The sequence below is a fragment of the Pelophylax lessonae genome (assembly GCF_965119305.1).
Source record: "Pelophylax lessonae genome assembly, chromosome: 1".
NCBI lineage: Eukaryota > Metazoa > Chordata > Amphibia > Anura > Ranidae > Pelophylax > Pelophylax lessonae.
In genome coordinates, this window is record NC_138768.1 from 895,546,859 (window position 1) to 895,564,961 (window position 18,103).

General features: G+C 46.4%; 1 protein-coding gene across 1 annotated transcript in view; it reads left to right on the forward strand.

The window, feature by feature from the left end:
* Positions 1–2,992: 2,992 nt before the first annotated feature.
* Positions 2,993–18,103, forward strand: part of LOC309544848 (protein AMBP-like) — a gene marked incomplete at its 5' end in the record, with an annotated part of 67,704 nt that continues 52,593 nt past the window's right edge. Inside the window, one exon of the mRNA XM_082243831.1 lies at positions 2,993–3,059. Within this exon, the coding sequence (XP_082099957.1) occupies positions 2,993–3,059 (67 nt within the window). The remainder of the gene's footprint in view (positions 3,060–18,103) is intronic.

The following is an 18,103-nucleotide window of genomic DNA, read 5'->3' on the forward strand; positions in this document are numbered from 1 at the left end:
ACTCTGCAGAGGATCCCATTGAAGGCTCAGTACTCTTCAGAGGATCCCGTTGAAGGCTCAGTACTCTGCAGAGGATCCTGTTGAAGGCTCAGTACTCTGCAGAGGATCCCGTTGAAGGCTTAGTACTCTGCAGAGGATCCCATTGAAGGCTCAGTACTCTGCAGAGGATCCCATTGAAGGCTCAGTACTCTGCAGGGGATCCCGTTGAAGGCTCAGTACTCTGCAGAGGATCCCGTTGAAGGCTCAGTACTCTGCAGAGGATCCCGTTGAAGGCTCAGTACTCTGCAGAGGATCCTGTTGAAGGCTCAGCACTCTGCAGAGGATCCCGTTGAAGGCTCAGTACTCTGCAGAGGATCCCGTTGAAGGCTCAGTACTCTGCAGAGGATCCCGTTGAAGGCTCAGTACTCTGCAGAGGATCCTGTTGAAGGCTCAGTACTCTGCAGAGGATCCCGTTGAAGGCTCAGTACTCTGCAGAGGATCCCGTTAAAGGCTCAGTACTCTGCAGAGGATCCTGTTGAAGGCTCAGTACTCTGCAGAGGATCCTGTTGAAGGCTCAGTACTCTGCAGAGGATCCTGTTGAAGGCTCAGCACTCTGCAGAGGATCCCGTTGAAGGCTCAGTACTCTGCAGAGGATCCCGTTGAAGGCTCAGTACTCTGCAGAGGATCCTGTTGAAGGCTCAGTACTCTGCAGAGGATCCCGTTGAAGGCTCAGTACTCTGCAGAGGATCCCGTTGAAGGCTCAGTACTCGGCAGAGGATCCTGTTGAAGGCTCAGTACTCTGCAGAGGATCCCGTTGAAGGCTCAGTACTCTGCAGAGGATCCCGTTGAAGGCTCAGTACTCTGCAGAGGATCCTGTTGAAGGCTCAGCACTCTGCAGAGGATCCTGTTGAAGGCTCAGTACTCTGCAGGGGATCCCGTTGAAGGCTCAGTACTCTGCAGAGGATCCAGTTGAAGGCTCAGTACTCTGCAGAGGATCCCGTTGAAGGCTCAGCACTCTGCAGAGGATCCCGTTGAAGGCTCAGTACTCTGCAGGTGATCCCGTTGAAGGCTCAGTACTCTGCAGAGGATCCCGTTGAAGGCTCAGCACTCTGCAGAGGATCCCATTGAAGGCTCAGTACTCTGCAGAGGATCCCGTTGAAGGCTCAGTACTCTGCAGAGGATCCCATTGAAGGCTCAGTACTCTGCAGAGGATCCCATTGAAGGCTCAGTACTCTGCAGAGGATCCCATTGAAGGCTCAGTACTCTGCAGAGGATCCTGTTGAAGGCTCAGTACTCTGCAGAGGATCCCATTAAAGGCTTAGTACTCTGCAGAGGATCCCATTGAAGGCTCAGTACTCTGCAGAGGATCCCATTAAAGGCTTAGTACTCTGCAGAGGATCCTGTTGAAGGCTCAGTACTCTGCAGGGGATCCTGTTGAAGGCTCAGTACTCTGCAGGAGATCCCGTTGAAGGCTCAGCACTCTGCAGAGGATCCTGTTGAAGTCTCAGCACTCTGCAGGGGATCCCGTTGAAGGCTCAGTACTCTGCAGGGGATCCCGTTGAAGTTTCAGCACTCTGCAGAGGATCCCGTTGAAGGCTCAGCACTCTGCAGAGGATCCTGTTGAAGTCTCAGCACTCTGCAGGGGATCCCGTTGAAGGCTCAGTACTCTTCAGAGGATCCCATTGAAGGCTCAGTACTCTTCAGAGGATCCCGTTGAAGGCTCAGTACTCTGCAGAGGATCCTGTTGAAGGCTCAGTACTCTGCAGAGGATCCCGTTGAAGGCTTAGTACTCTGCAGAGGATCCCATTGAAGGCTCAGTACTCTGCAGAGGATCCCATTGAAGGCTCAGTACTCTGCAGGGGATCCCGTTGAAGGCTCAGTACTCTGCAGAGGATCCCATTGAAGGCTCAGTACTCTGCAGAGGATCCCGTTGAAGGCTCAGTACTCTGCAGAGGATCCTGTTGAAGGCTCAGTACTCTGCAGGGGATCCCATTGAAGGCTCAGTACTCTGCAGAGGATCCTGTTGAAGGCTCAGTACTCTGCAGAGGATCCTGTTGAAGGCTCAGTACTCTGCAGGGGATCCCATTGAAGGCTCAGTACTCTGCAGAGGATCCTGTTGAAGGCTCAGCACTCTGCAGAGGATCCCGTTGAAGGCTCAGTACTCTGCAGAGGATCCTGTTGAAGGCTCAGCACTCTGCAGAGGATCCCGTTGAAGGCTCAGTACTCTGCAGAGGATCCTGTTGAAGGCTCAGTACTCTGCAGGGGATCCCATTGAAGGCTCAGTACTCTGCAGAGGATCCTGTTGAAGGCTCAGTACTCTGCAGAGGATCCTGTTGAAGGCTCAGTACTCTGCAGAGGATCCCGTTGAAGGCTCAGTACTCTGCAGAGGATCCTGTTGAAGGCTCAGTACTCTGCAGGGGATCCCGTTGAAGGCTCCATATTCTGTTTTCATACCCCAGCAGGGAATCCGGTGTCATTCATCTGACAATAATTCGAGGATTCTGTGCCAGGACTCTTATCATAACCCTGCGGAATATATTTTCAGGGGCTTTGTTAGATGTTTCTGTGAAGTCACAGACATGAAAATGGAACAACTTTGTAACCTTTTAATATTTCCTAAATTCTCCCCTTGGTTACTTCCCATCGATGGCTGATTTTGGATAATTTCCGGACCCTGATGGTGTAATGGGGGGGGGGGGGTGTTCCTGTGTTCATAAATTGAGCGTTATATTTATGATTGGGGTGACACACATACAATACGGGTGTGTCACCTATTAGCAGGTGTGTGTGGAATGTCCTCTTATCTCCATGAAGCGGGGATAATAAAACGTCTCCTATCTCTCTCTCTTCTTATCAGAATGGACGTATTATCTTCCCTGGGAGACAAAATCCAAAGATCATTGAGGAAGGAGCGGCGATCGGCAGGACGAGGAACCAGGAAGAATAGCGATCGCTCCATTATACAATAATTCATATTTCGTCTTCCGGTGGATCCTCTCTCTGCTTCCCGGGGATGATGAGGGGATATTGGGCGTTTTGTGTTGGGCTGCTGGCCCTGGCTGCCGTCACACGATCTCAAGGTAAGGAAATTCTTCCATTATTACGAAATACTGGCTGCTATCTTACTGGTGAGGAGCCAACCCAGCCCAGCGGGCCGTGTCCATGAATAACTCTGGCCGTGTCCATGGAAAGCTCTGGAGCTGCTCTAGTACCGCGCTCCTACATGTAGATGGACATGGGTCACCAGATTGTACATGTAGATGGACATGGGTCACCAGATTGTACATGTAGATGGATGTGGGTCACCAGATTGTACATGTAGATGGACGTGGGTCACCAGATTGTACATGTAGATGGATGTGGGTCACCAGATTGTACATGTAGATGGACATGGGTCACCAGATTGTACATGTAGATGGACATGGGTCACCAGATTGTACATGTAGATGGATGTGGGTCACCAGATTGTACATGTAGATGGACGTGGGTCACCAGATTGTACATGTAGATGGATGTGGGTCACCAGATTGTACATGTAGATGGACATGGGTCACCAGATTGTACATGTAGATGGACATGGGTCACCAGATTGTACATGTAGATGGATGTGGGTCACCAGATTGTACATGTAGATGGACGTGGGTCACCAGATTGTACATGTAGATGGATGTGGGTCACCAGATTGTACATGTAGATGGACATGGGTCACCAGATTGTACATGTAGATGGATGTGGGTCACCAGATTGTACATGTAGATGGACGTGGGTCACCAGATTGTACATGTAGATGGATGTGGGTCACCAGATTGTACATGTAGATGGACATGGGTCACCAGATTGTACATGTAGATGGATGTGGGTCACCAGATTGTACATGTAGATGGACATGGGTCACCAGATTGTACATGTAGATGGATGTGGGTCACCAGATTGTACATGTAGATGGACGTGGGTCACCAGATTGTACATGTAGATGGATGTGGGTCACCAGATTGTACATGTAGATGGACATGGGTCACCAGATTGTACATGTAGATGGACATGGGTCACCAGATTGTACATGTAGATGGATGTGGGTCACCAGATTGTACATGTAGATGGACGTGGGTCACCAGATTGTACATGTAGATGGATGTGGGTCACCAGATTGTACATGTAGATGGACATGGGTCACCAGATTGTACATGTAGATGGACATGGGTCACCAGATTGTACATGTAGATGGATGTGGGTCACCAGATTGTACATGTAGATGGACGTGGGTCACCAGATTGTACATGTAGATGGATGTGGGTCACCAGATTGTACATGTAGATGGACATGGGTCACCAGATTGTACATGTAGATGGATGTGGGTCACCAGATTGTACATGTAGATGGACGTGGGTCACCAGATTGTACATGTAGATGGATGTGGGTCACCAGATTGTACATGTAGATGGACATGGGTCACCAGATTGTACATGTAGATGGATGTGGGTCACCAGATTGTACATGTAGATGGACGTGGGTCACCAGATTGTACATGTAGATGGATGTGGGTCACCAGATTGTACATGTAGATGGACATGGGTCCCCAGATTGTACATGTAGATGGATATGGGTCACCAGATTGTACATGTAGATGGACATGGGTCACCAGATTGTACATGTAGATGGACATGGGTCACCAGATTGTACATGTAGATGGACATGGGTCACCAGATTGTACATGTAGATGGACATGGGTCACCAGATTGTACATGTAGATGGATGTGGGTCACCAGATTGTACATGTAGATGGACGTGGGTCACCAGATTGTACATGTAGATGGATGTGGGTCACCAGATTGTACATGTAGATGGACATGGGTCACCAGATTGTACATGTAGATGGATATGGGTCACCAGATTGTACATGTAGATGGATATGGGTCACCAGATTGTACATGTAGATGGATATGGGTCACCAGATTGTACATGTAGATGGATATGGGTCACCAGATTGTACATGTAGATGGACATGGGTCACCAGATTGTACATGTAGATGGACATGGGTCACCAGATTGTACATGTAGATGGATATGGGTCACCAGATTGTACATGTAGATGGATATGGGTCACCAGATTGTACATGTAGATGGACATGGGTCACCAGATTGTACATGTAGATGGATGTGGGTCACCAGATTGTACATGTAGATGGATATGGGTCACCAGATTGTACATGTAGAAGGATGTGGGTCACCAGATTGTACATGTAGATAGATGTGGGTCACCAGATTGTACATGTAGATGGATATGGGTCACCAGATTGTACATGTAGATGGATATGGGTCACCAGATTGTACATGTAGAAGGATGTGGGTCACCAGATTGTACATGTAGATGGACATGGGTCACCAGATTGTACATGTAGATGGATATGGGTCACCAGATTGTACATGTAGATGGACATGGGTCACCAGATTGTACATGTAGATGGATATGGGTCACCAGATTGTACATGTAGATGGATATGGGTCACCAGATTGTACATGTAGATGGATATGGGTCACCAGATTGTACATGTAGATGGACATGGGTCACCAGATTGTACATGTAGATGGATGTGGGTCACCAGATTGTACATGTAGATGGATATGGGTCACCAGATTGTACATGTAGAAGGATGTGGGTCACCAGATTGTACATGTAGATAGATGTGGGTCACCAGATTGTACATGTAGATGGATATGGGTCACCAGATTGTACATGTAGATGGATATGGGTCACCAGATTGTACATGTAGAAGGATGTGGGTCACCAGATTGTACATGTAGATGGACATGGGTCACCAGATTGTACATGTAGATGGATATGGGTCACCAGATTGTACATGTAGATGGACATGGGTCACCAGATTGTACATGTAGATGGATATGGGTCACCAGATTGTACATGTAGATGGATATGGGTCACCAGATTGTACATGTAGATGGATATGGGTCACCAGATTGTACATGTAGATGGATATGGGTCACCAGATTGTACATGTAGATGGACATGGGTCACCAGATTGTACATGTAGATGGATATGGGTCACCAGATTGTACATGTAGATGGACATGGGTCACCAGATTGTACATGTAGATGGATGTGGGTCACCAGATTGTACATGTAGAAGGATGTGGGTCACCAGATTGTACATGTAGATGGATGTGGGTCACCAGATTGTACATGTAGATGGACATGGGTCACCAGATTGTACATGTAGATGGACATGGGTCACCAGATTGTACATGTAGATGGACGTGGGTCACCAGATTGTACATGTAGATGGACATGGGTCACCAGATTGTACATGTAGATGGATGTGGGTCACCAGATTGTACATGTAGATGGATATGGGTCACCAGGTTGTACATGTAGATGGACATGGGTCACCAGATTGTACATGTAGATGGATGTGGGTCACCAGATTGTACATGTAGATGGACATGGGTCACCAGATTGTACATGTAGATGGATGTGGGTCACCAGATTGTACATGTAGATGGACATGGGTCACCAGATTGTACATGTAGATGGACATGGGTCACCAGATTGTACATGTAGATGGACATGGGTCACCAGATTGTACATGTAGATGGACATGGGTCACCAGATTGTACATGTAGATGGATATGGGTCACCAGATTGTACATGTAGATGGATGTGGGTCACCAGATTGTACATGTAGATGGACATGGGTCACCAGATTGTACATGTAGATGGACATGGGTCACCAGATTGTACATGTAGATGGACATGGGTCACCAGATTGTACATGTAGATGGACATGGGTCACCAGATTGTACATGTAGATGGACATGGGTCACCAGATTGTACATGTAGATGGATATGGGTCACCAGATTGTACATGTAGATGGATGTGGGTCACCAGATTGTACATGTAGATGGACATGGGTCACCAGATTGTACATGTAGATGGATATGGGTCACCAGATTGTACATGTAGATGGATGTGGGTCACCAGATTGTACATGTAGATGGACATGGGTCACCAGATTGTACATGTAGATGGATGTAGGTCACCAGATTGTACATGTAGAAGGATGTGGGTCACCAGATTGTACATGTAGATGGATGTGGGTCACCAGATTATACATGTAGATGGATGTAGGTCACCAGATTGTACATGTAGAAGGATGTGGGTCACCAGATTGTACATGTAGATGGATGTGGGTCACCAGATTGTACATGTAGATGGACATGGGTCACCAGATTGTACATGTAGATGGACATGGGTCACCAGATTGTACATGTAGATGGTTGTGGGTCCCCAGATTGTACATGTAGATGGACGTGGGTCACCAGATTGTACATGTAGATAGATGTGGGTCACCAGATTGTACATGTAGATGGACGTGGGTCACCAGATTGTACATGTAGATGGATGTGGGTCACCAGATTGTACATGTAGATGGATGTGGGTCACCAGATTGTACATGTAGATGGACATGGGTCACCAGATTGTACATGTAGATGGATGTGGGTCACCAGATTGTACATGTAGATGGACGTGGGTCACCAGATTGTACATGTAGATGGATATGGGTCACCAGATTGTACATGTAGATGGATATGGGTCACCAGATTGTACATGTAGATGGACATGGGTCACCAGATTGTACATGTAGATGGACATGGGTCACCAGATTGTACATGTAGAGGAGGATGGGTCACCAGATTGTACATGTAGATGGATGTGGGTCACCAGATTGTACATGTAGATGGATATGGGTCACCAGATTGTACATGTAGATGGACATGGGTCACCAGATTGTACATGTAGATGGATGTGGGTCACCAGATTGTACATGTAGAAGGATGTGGGTCACCAGATTGTACATGTAGATGGACGTGGGTCACCAGATTGTACATGTAGATGGACATGGGTCACCAGATTGTACATGTAGATGGATGTGGGTCACCAGATTGTACATGTAGATGGACGTGGGTCACCAGATTGTACATGTAGATGGACATGGGTCACCAGATTGTACATGTAGATGGATGTGGGTCACCAGATTGTACATGTAGAAGGACATGGGTCACCAGATTGTACATGTAGATGGATGTGGGTCACCAGATTGTACATGTAGAAGGATGTGGGTCACCAGATTGTACATGTAGATGGATGTGGGTCACCAGATTGTACATGTAGATGGATGTGGGTCACCAGATTGTACATGTAGATGGATGTGGGTCACCAGATTGTACATGTAGATGGATGTGGGTGACCAGGTTGTACATGTAGATGGATGTGGGTCACCAGATTGTACATGTAGATGGACGTGGGTCACCAGATTGTACATGTAGATGGACATGGGTCACCAGATTGTACATGTAGATGGATGTGGGTCACCAGATTGTACATGTAGATGGATGTGGGTCACCAGATTGTACATGTAGATGGACATGGGTCACCAGATTGTACATGTAGATGGACGTGGGTCACCAGATTGTACATGTAGATGGATGTGGGTCACCAGATTGTACATGTAGATGGACATAGGTCACCAGATTGTACATGTAGATGGATGTGGGTCACCAGATTGTACATGTAGATGGACATGGGTCACCAGATTGTACATGTAGATGGACATGGGTCACCAGATTGTACATGTAGATGGATGTGGGTCACCAGATTGTACATGTAGATGGACATAGGTCACCAGATTGTACATGTAGATGGATGTGGGTCACCAGATTGTACATGTAGATGGACATGGGTCACCAGATTGTACATGTAGATGGATGTGGGTCACCAGATTGTACATGTAGAAGGATGTGGGTCACCAGATTGTACATGTAGATGGACGTGGGTCACCAGATTGTACATGTAGATGGACATGGGTCACCAGATTGTACATGTAGATGGACATGGGTCACCAGATTGTACATGTAGATGGACATGGGTCACCAGATTGTACATGTAGATGGATGTGGGTCACCAGATTGTACATGTAGAAGGATGTGGGTCACCAGATTGTACATGTAGATGGATGTGGGTCACCAGATTGTACATGTAGATGGACATGGGTCACCAGATTGTACATGTAGATGGACATGGGTCACCAGATTGTACATGTAGATGGATGTGGGTCACCAGATTGTACATGTAGATGGATGTGGGTCACCAGATTGTACATGTAGATGGACATGGGTCACCAGATTGTACATGTAGATGGACGTGGGTCACCAGATTGTACATGTAGATGGATATGGGTCACCAGATTGTACATGTAGATGGACATAGGTCACCAGATTGTACATGTAGAAGGATGTGGGTCCCCAGATTGTACATGTAGATGGATGTGGGTCACCAGATTGTACATGTAGATGGATGTGGGTCCCCAGATTGTACATGTAGATGGATGTGGGTCACCAGATTGTACATGTAGATGGATGTGGGTCACCAGATTGTACATGTAGATGGATATGGGTCACCAGGTTGTACATGTAGATGGATGTGGGTCACCAGATTGTACATGTAGATGGATGTGGGTCACCAGATTGTACATGTAGATGGATGTGGGTCCCCAGATTGTACATGTAGATGGATGTGGGTCACCAGATTGTACATGTAGATGGATATGGGTCACCAGATTGTACATGTAGATGGACATGGGTCACCAGATTGTACATGTAGATTAGACATGGGTCACCAGATTGTACATGTAGATGGATGTGGGTCACCAGATTGTACATGTAGATGGATGTGGGTCACCAGATTGTACATGTAGATGGACATGGGTCACCAGATTGTACATGTAGATGGACATGGGTCACCAGATTGTACATGTAGATGGATGTGGGTCACCAGATTGTACATGTAGATGGATATGGGTCACCAGGTTGTACATGTAGATGGACATGGGTCACCAGATTGTACATGTAGATGGATGTGGGTCACCAGATTGTACATGTAGATGGATGTGGGTCACCAGATTGTACATGTAGAAGGATGTGGGTCACCAGATTGTACATGTAGATGGATGTGGGTCCCCAGATTGTACATGTAGATGGATGTGGGTCACCAGATTGTACATGTAGATGGATGTGGGTCACCAGATTGTACATGTAGATGGATATGGGTCACCAGGTTGTACATGTAGATGGACATGGGTCACCAGATTGTACATGTAGATGGATGTGGGTCACCAGATTGTACATGTAGATGGACATGGGTCACCAGATTGTACATGTAGATGGACATGGGTCACCAGATTGTACATGTAGATGGATGTGGGTCACCAGATTGTACATGTAGATGGACATGGGTCACCAGATTGTACATGTAGATGGATGTGGGTCACCAGATTGTACATGTAGATGGATGTGGGTCACCAGATTGTACATGTAGATGGACATGGGTCCCCAGATTGTACATGTAGATGGACATGGGTCACCAGATTGTACATGTAGAAGGATGTGGGTCACCAGATTGTACATGTAGATGGATGTGGGTCACCAGATTGTACATGTAGATGGACATGGGTCACCAGATTGTACATGTAGATGGATATGGGTCACCAGATTGTACATGTAGATGGATGTGGGTCACCAGATTGTACATGTAGATGGACATGGGTCACCAGATTGTACATGTAGATGGATGTGGGTCACCAGATTGTACATGTAGAAGGATGTGGGTCACCAGATTGTACATGTAGATGGATGTAGGTCACCAGATTGTACATGTAGATGGATGTGGGTCACCAGATTGTACATGTAGATGGATGTAGGTCACCAGATTGTACATGTAGATGGATGTGGGTCACCAGATTGTACATGTAGATGGACATGGGTCACCAGATTGTACATGTAGATGGACATGGGTCACCAGATTGTACATGTAGATGGATGTAGGTCACCAGATTGTACATGTAGATGGATGTGGGTCACCAGATTGTACATGTAGATGGATGTGGGTCACCAGATTGTACATGTAGATGGATGTGGGTCACCAGATTGTACATGTAGATGGACATGGGTCACCAGATTGTACATGTAGATGGATGTAGGTCACCAGATTGTACATGTAGATGGATGTAGGTCACCAGATTGTACATGTAGAAGGATGTGGGTCACCAGATTGTACATGTAGATAGATGTGGGTCACCAGATTGTACATGTAGATGGACATGGGTCACCAGATTGTACATGTAGATGGACATGGGTCACCAGATTGTACATGTAGATGGTTGTGGGTCCCCAGATTGTACATGTAGATGGACGTGGGTCACCAGATTGTACATGTAGATAGATGTGGGTCACCAGATTGTACATGTAGATGGATGTGGGTCACCAGATTGTACATGTAGATGGATGTGGGTCACCAGATTGTACATGTAGATGGACATGGGTCACCAGATTGTACATGTAGATGGATGTGGGTCACCAGATTGTACATGTAGATGGACGTGGGTCACCAGATTGTACATGTAGATGGACATAGGTCACCAGATTGTACATGTAGATGGATATGGGTCACCAGATTGTACATGTAGATGGATATGGGTCACCAGATTGTACATGTAGATGGACATGGGTCACCAGATTGTACATGTAGAGGAGGATGGGTCACCAGATTGTACATGTAGATGGATGTGGGTCACCAGATTGTACATGTAGATGGATATGGGTCACCAGATTGTACATGTAGATGGACATGGGTCACCAGATTGTACATGTAGATGGATATGGGTCACCAGATTGTACATGTAGATGGACATGGGTCACCAGATTGTACATGTAGAGGAGGATGGGTCACCAGATTGTACATGTAGATGGATGTGGGTCACCAGATTGTACATGTAGATGGATATGGGTCACCAGATTGTACATGTAGATGGACATGGGTCACCAGATTGTACATGTAGATGGACATGGGTCACCAGATTGTACATGTAGATGGACATGGGTCACCAGATTGTACATGTAGATGGATGTGGGTCACCAGATTGTACATGTAGATGGATATGGGTCACCAGATTGTACATGTAGATGGACATGGGTCACCAGATTGTACATGTAGATGGACGTGGGTCACCAGATTGTACATGTAGAAGGATGTGGGTCACCAGATTGTACATGTAGATGGACATGGGTCACCAGATTGTACATGTAGATGGATGTGGGTCACCAGATTGTACATGTAGATGGATGTGGGTCACCAGATTGTACATGTAGATGGACGTGGGTCACCAGATTGTACATGTAGATGGACATGGGTCACCAGATTGTACATGTAGATGGATGTGGGTCACCAGATTGTACATGTAGATGGACATGGGTCACCAGATTGTACATGTAGATGGATGTGGGTCACCAGATTGTACATGTAGATGGATGTGGGTCACCAGGTTGTACATGTAGATAGATGTGGGTCACCAGATTGTACATGTAGATGGATGTGGGTCACCAGATTGTACATGTAGAAGGATGTGGGTCACCAGATTGTACATGTAGATGGACGTGGGTCACCAGATTGTACATGTAGATGGACATGGGTCACCAGATTGTACATGTAGATGGATGTGGGTCACCAGATTGTACATGTAGATGGACATGGGTCACCAGATTGTACATGTAGATGGACGTGGGTCACCAGATTGTACATGTAGATGGACATGGGTCACCAGATTGTACATGTAGATGGACGTGGGTCACCAGATTGTACATGTAGATGGACGTGGGTCACCAGATTGTACATGTAGATGGACATGGGTCACCAGATTGTACATGTAGATGGATGTGGGTCACCAGATTGTACATGTAGATGGACATGGGTCACCAGATTGTACATGTAGATGGATGTGGGTCACCAGATTGTACATGTAGATGGACGTGGGTCACCAGATTGTACATGTAGATGGATGTGGGTCACCAGATTGTACATGTAGATGGATGTGGGTCACCAGATTGTACATGTAGATGGACGTGGGTCACCAGATTGTACATGTAGATGGATATGGGTCACCAGATTGTACATGTAGATGGACATAGGTCACCAGATTGTACATGTAGATGGACATGGGTCCCCAGATTGTACATGTAGATGGATGTGGGTCACCAGATTGTACATGTAGATGGACATGGGTCCCCAGATTGTACATGTAGAAGGATGTGGGTCACCAGATTGTACATGTAGATGGATGTGGGTCACCAGATTGTACATGTAGATGGATGTGGGTCCCCAGATTGTACATGTAGATGGATGTGGGTCACCAGATTGTACATGTAGATGGACATGGGTCACCAGATTGTACATGTAGATGGACATGGGTCACCAGATTGTACATGTAGAGGAGGATGGGTCACCAGATTGTACATGTAGATGGATGTGGGTCACCAGATTGTACATGTAGATGGATATGGGTCACCAGATTGTACATGTAGATGGACATGGGTCCCCAGATTGTACATGTAGATGGATGTGGGTCACCAGATTGTACATGTAGATGGACATGGGTCCCCAGATTGTACATGTAGAAGGATGTGGGTCACCAGATTGTACATGTAGATGGATGTGGGTCCCCAGATTGTACATGTAGATGGATGTGGGTCACCAGATTGTACAGGTAGATGGACATAGGTCACCAGATTGTACATGTAGATGGACATGGGTCACCAGATTGTACATGTAGATGGATGTGGGTCACCAGATTGTACATGTAGATGGACATGGGTCACCAGATTGTACATGTAGATGGATGTGGGTCACCAGATTGTACATGTAGATGGACATGGGTCCCCAGATTGTACATGTAGATGGATGTGGGTCCCCAGATTGTACATGTAGATGGATGTGGGTCACCAGATTGTACATGTAGATGGACGTGGGTCACCAGATTGTACATGTAGATGGACATAGGTCACCAGATTGTACATGTAGATGGATGTGGGTCACCAGATTGTACATGTAGATGGACATGGGTCACCAGATTGTACATGTAGATGGATGTGGGTCACCAGATTGTACATGTAGATGGATGTGGGTCACCAGATTGTACATGTAGATGGACATGGGTCCCCAGATTGTACATGTATGTGGGTCACCAGATTGTACATGTAGATGGATGTGGGTCACCAGATTGTACATGTAGATGGACATGGGTCCCCAGATTGTACATGTAGATGGACATAGGTCACCAGATTGTACATGTAGATGGATGTGGGTCACCAGATTGTACATGTAGATGGATGTGGGTCACCAGATTGTACATGTAGATGGACATAGGTCACCAGATTGTACATGTAGATGGACGTGGGTCACCAGATTGTACATGTAGATGGACATGGGTCACCAGATTGTACATGTAGATGGACATGGGTCACCAGATTGTACATGTAGATGGATGTGGGTCACCAGATTGTACATGTAGATGGACATAGGTCACCAGATTGTACATGTAGATGGATGTGGGTCACCAGATTGTACATGTAGATGGATGTGGGTCACCAGATTGTACATGTAGATGGATGTGGGTCACCAGATTGTACATGTAGATGGATGTGGGTCACCAGATTGTACATGTAGAAGGACATGGGTCACCAGATTGTACATGTAGATGGACATGGGTCACCAGATTGTACATGTAGATGGATGTGGGTCCCCAGATTGTACATGTAGATGGACACGGGTCACCAGATTGTACATGTAGATGGATGTGGGTCACCAGATTGTACATGTAGATGGATGTGGGTCACCAGATTGTACATGTAGATGGATGTGGGTCACCAGATTGTACATGTAGATGGATGTGGGTCACCAGATTGTACATGTAGATGGACATGGGTCACCAGATTGTACATGTAGATGGACGTGGGTCACCAGATTGTACATGTAGATGGATGTGGGTCACCAGATTGTACATGTAGATGGATGTGGGTCACCAGATTGTACATGTAGATGGACATGGGTCACCAGATTGTACATGTAGATGGATGTGGGTCACCAGGTTGTACATGTAGATGGACATGGGTCACCAGATTGTACATGTAGAAGGATGTGGGTCACCAGATTGTACATGTAGATGGATATGGGTCACCAGATTGTACATGTAGATGGACATGGGTCACCAGATTGTACATGTAGATGGATGTGGGTCACCAGGTTGTACATGTAGATGGACATGGGTCACCAGATTGTACATGTAGATGGATGTGGGTCACCAGGTTGTACATGTAGATGGACATGGGTCACCAGATTGTACATGTAGATGGATGTGGGTCACCAGGTTGTACATGTAGATGGATATGGGTCACCAGATTGTACATGTAGATGGATGTGGGTCACCAGATTGTACATGTAGATGGACATGGGTCACCAGATTGTACATGTAGATGGATGTGGGTCACCAGATTGTACATGTAGATGGACATGGGTCCCCAGGTTGTACATGTAGATGGATGTGGGTCACCAGATTGTACATGTAGATGGACATGGGTCACCAGATTGTACATGTAGATGGATGTGGGTCACCAGATTGTACATGTAGATGGACATGGGTCCCCAGATTGTACATGTAGATGGATGTGGGTCACCAGATTGTACATGTAGATGGATGTGGGTCACCAGATTGTACATGTAGATGGATGTGGGTCACCAGATTGTACATGTAGATGGACATGGGTCACCAGATTGTACATGTAGATGGATGTGGGTCACCAGATTGTACATGTAGATGGACATGGGTCACCAGATTGTACATGTAGATGGACATGGGTCACCAGATTGTACATGTAGATGGATGTGGGTCACCAGGTTGTACATGTAGATGGATGTGGGTCACCAGGTTGTACATGTAGATGGATGTGGGTGACCAGGTTGTACATGTAGATGGATGTGGGTCACCAGATTGTACATGTAGATGGACATGGGTCACCAGATTGTACATGTAGAAGGATGTGGGTCACCAGATTGTACATGTAGATGGATATGGGTCACCAGGTTGTACATGTAGATGGACATGGGTCACCAGATTGTACATGTAGAAGGATGTGGGTCACCAGATTGTACATGTAGATGGATGTGGGTCACCAGATTGTACATGTAGATGGATGTGGGTCACCAGGTTGTACATGTAGATGGACATGGGTCACCAGATTGTACATGTAGATGGATGTGGGTCACCAGGTTGTACATGTAGATGGATATGGGTCACCAGATTGTACATGTAGATGGATGTGGGTCACCAGATTGTACATGTAGATGGACATGGGTCACCAGATTGTACATGTAGATGGATGTGGGTCACCAGATTGTACATGTAGATGGATGTGGGTCACCAGATTGTACATGTAGATGGATGTGGGTCACCAGATTGTACATGTAGATGGATGTGGGTCACCAGATTGTACATGTAGATGGATGTGGGTCACCAGGTTGTACATGTAGATGGATGTGGGTCACCAGGTTGTACATGTAGATGGACATGGGTCACCAGATTGTACATGTAGATGGACATGGGTCACCAGATTGTACATGTAGATGGATGTGGGTCACCAGATTGTACATGTAGATGGATGTGGGTCACCAGATTGTACATGTAGATGGACATAGGTCACCAGATTGTACATGTAGATGGACATGGGTCACCAGATTGTACATGTAGATGGATGTGGGTCACCAGATTGTACATGTAGATGGATGTGGGTCACCAGATTGTACATGTAGATGGACATAGGTCACCAGATTGTACATGTAGATGGACGTGGGTCACCAGATTGTACATGTAGATGGACATGGGTCACCAGATTGTACATGTAGATGAATGTGGGTCACCAGATTGTACATGTAGATGGATGTGGGTCACCAGGTTGTACATGTAGATGGATGTGGGTCACCAGATTGTACATGTAGATGGATGTGGGTCACCAGATTGTACATGTAGATGGATGTGGGTCACCAGATTGTACATGTAGATGGACATAGGTCACCAGATTGTACATGTAGATGGACATGGGTCACCAGATTGTACATGTAGATGGATGTGGGTCACCAGATTGTACATGTAGATGGATGTGGGTCACCAGGTTGTACATGTAGATGGATGTGGGTCACCAGATTGTACATGTAGATGGACATAGGTCACCAGATTGTACATGTAGATGGACATGGGTCACCAGATTGTACATGTAGATGGACATGGGTCACCAGGTTGTACATGTAGATGGACATGGGTCACCAGATTGTACATGTAGATGGATATGGGTCACCAGATTGTACATGTAGATGGACATGGGTCACCAGGTTGTACATGTAGATGGATGTGGGTCACCAGATTGTACATGTAGATGGACATAGGTCACCAGATTGTACATGTAGATGGACATGGGTCACCAGATTGTACATGTAGATGGACATGGGTCACCAGGTTGTACATGTAGATGGACATGGGTCACCAGATTGTACATGTAGATGGATATGGGTCACCAGATTGTACATGTAGATGGATGTGGGTCACCAGATTGTACATGTAGATGGACATGGGTCACCAGATTGTACATGTAGATGGATGTGGGTCACCAGATTGTACATGTAGATGGACATGGGTCACCAGATTGTACATGTAGATGGACATGGGTCACCAGATTGTACATGTAGAAGGACATGGGTCACCAGATTGTACATGTAGATGGATGTGGGTCACCAGATTGTACATGTAGATGGATGTGGGTCACCAGATTGTACATGTAGATGGACATGGGTCACCAGATTGTACATGTAGATGGATGTGGGTCACCAGATTGTACATGTAGATGGACATGGGTCACCAGATTGTACATGTAGATGGATGTGGGTCACCAGATTGTACATGTAGATGGACATAGGTCACCAGATTGTACATGTAGATGGACATGGGTCACCAGATTGTACATGTAGAAGGACATGGGTCCCCAGATTGTACATGTAGATGGACACGGGTCACCAGATTGTACATGTAGATGGATGTGGGTCACCAGATTGTACATGTAGATGGACATGGGTCCCCAGATTGTACATGTAGATGGACACGGGTCACCAGATTGTACATGTAGATGGATGTGGGTCACCAGATTGTACATGTAGATGGATGTGGGTCACCAGAT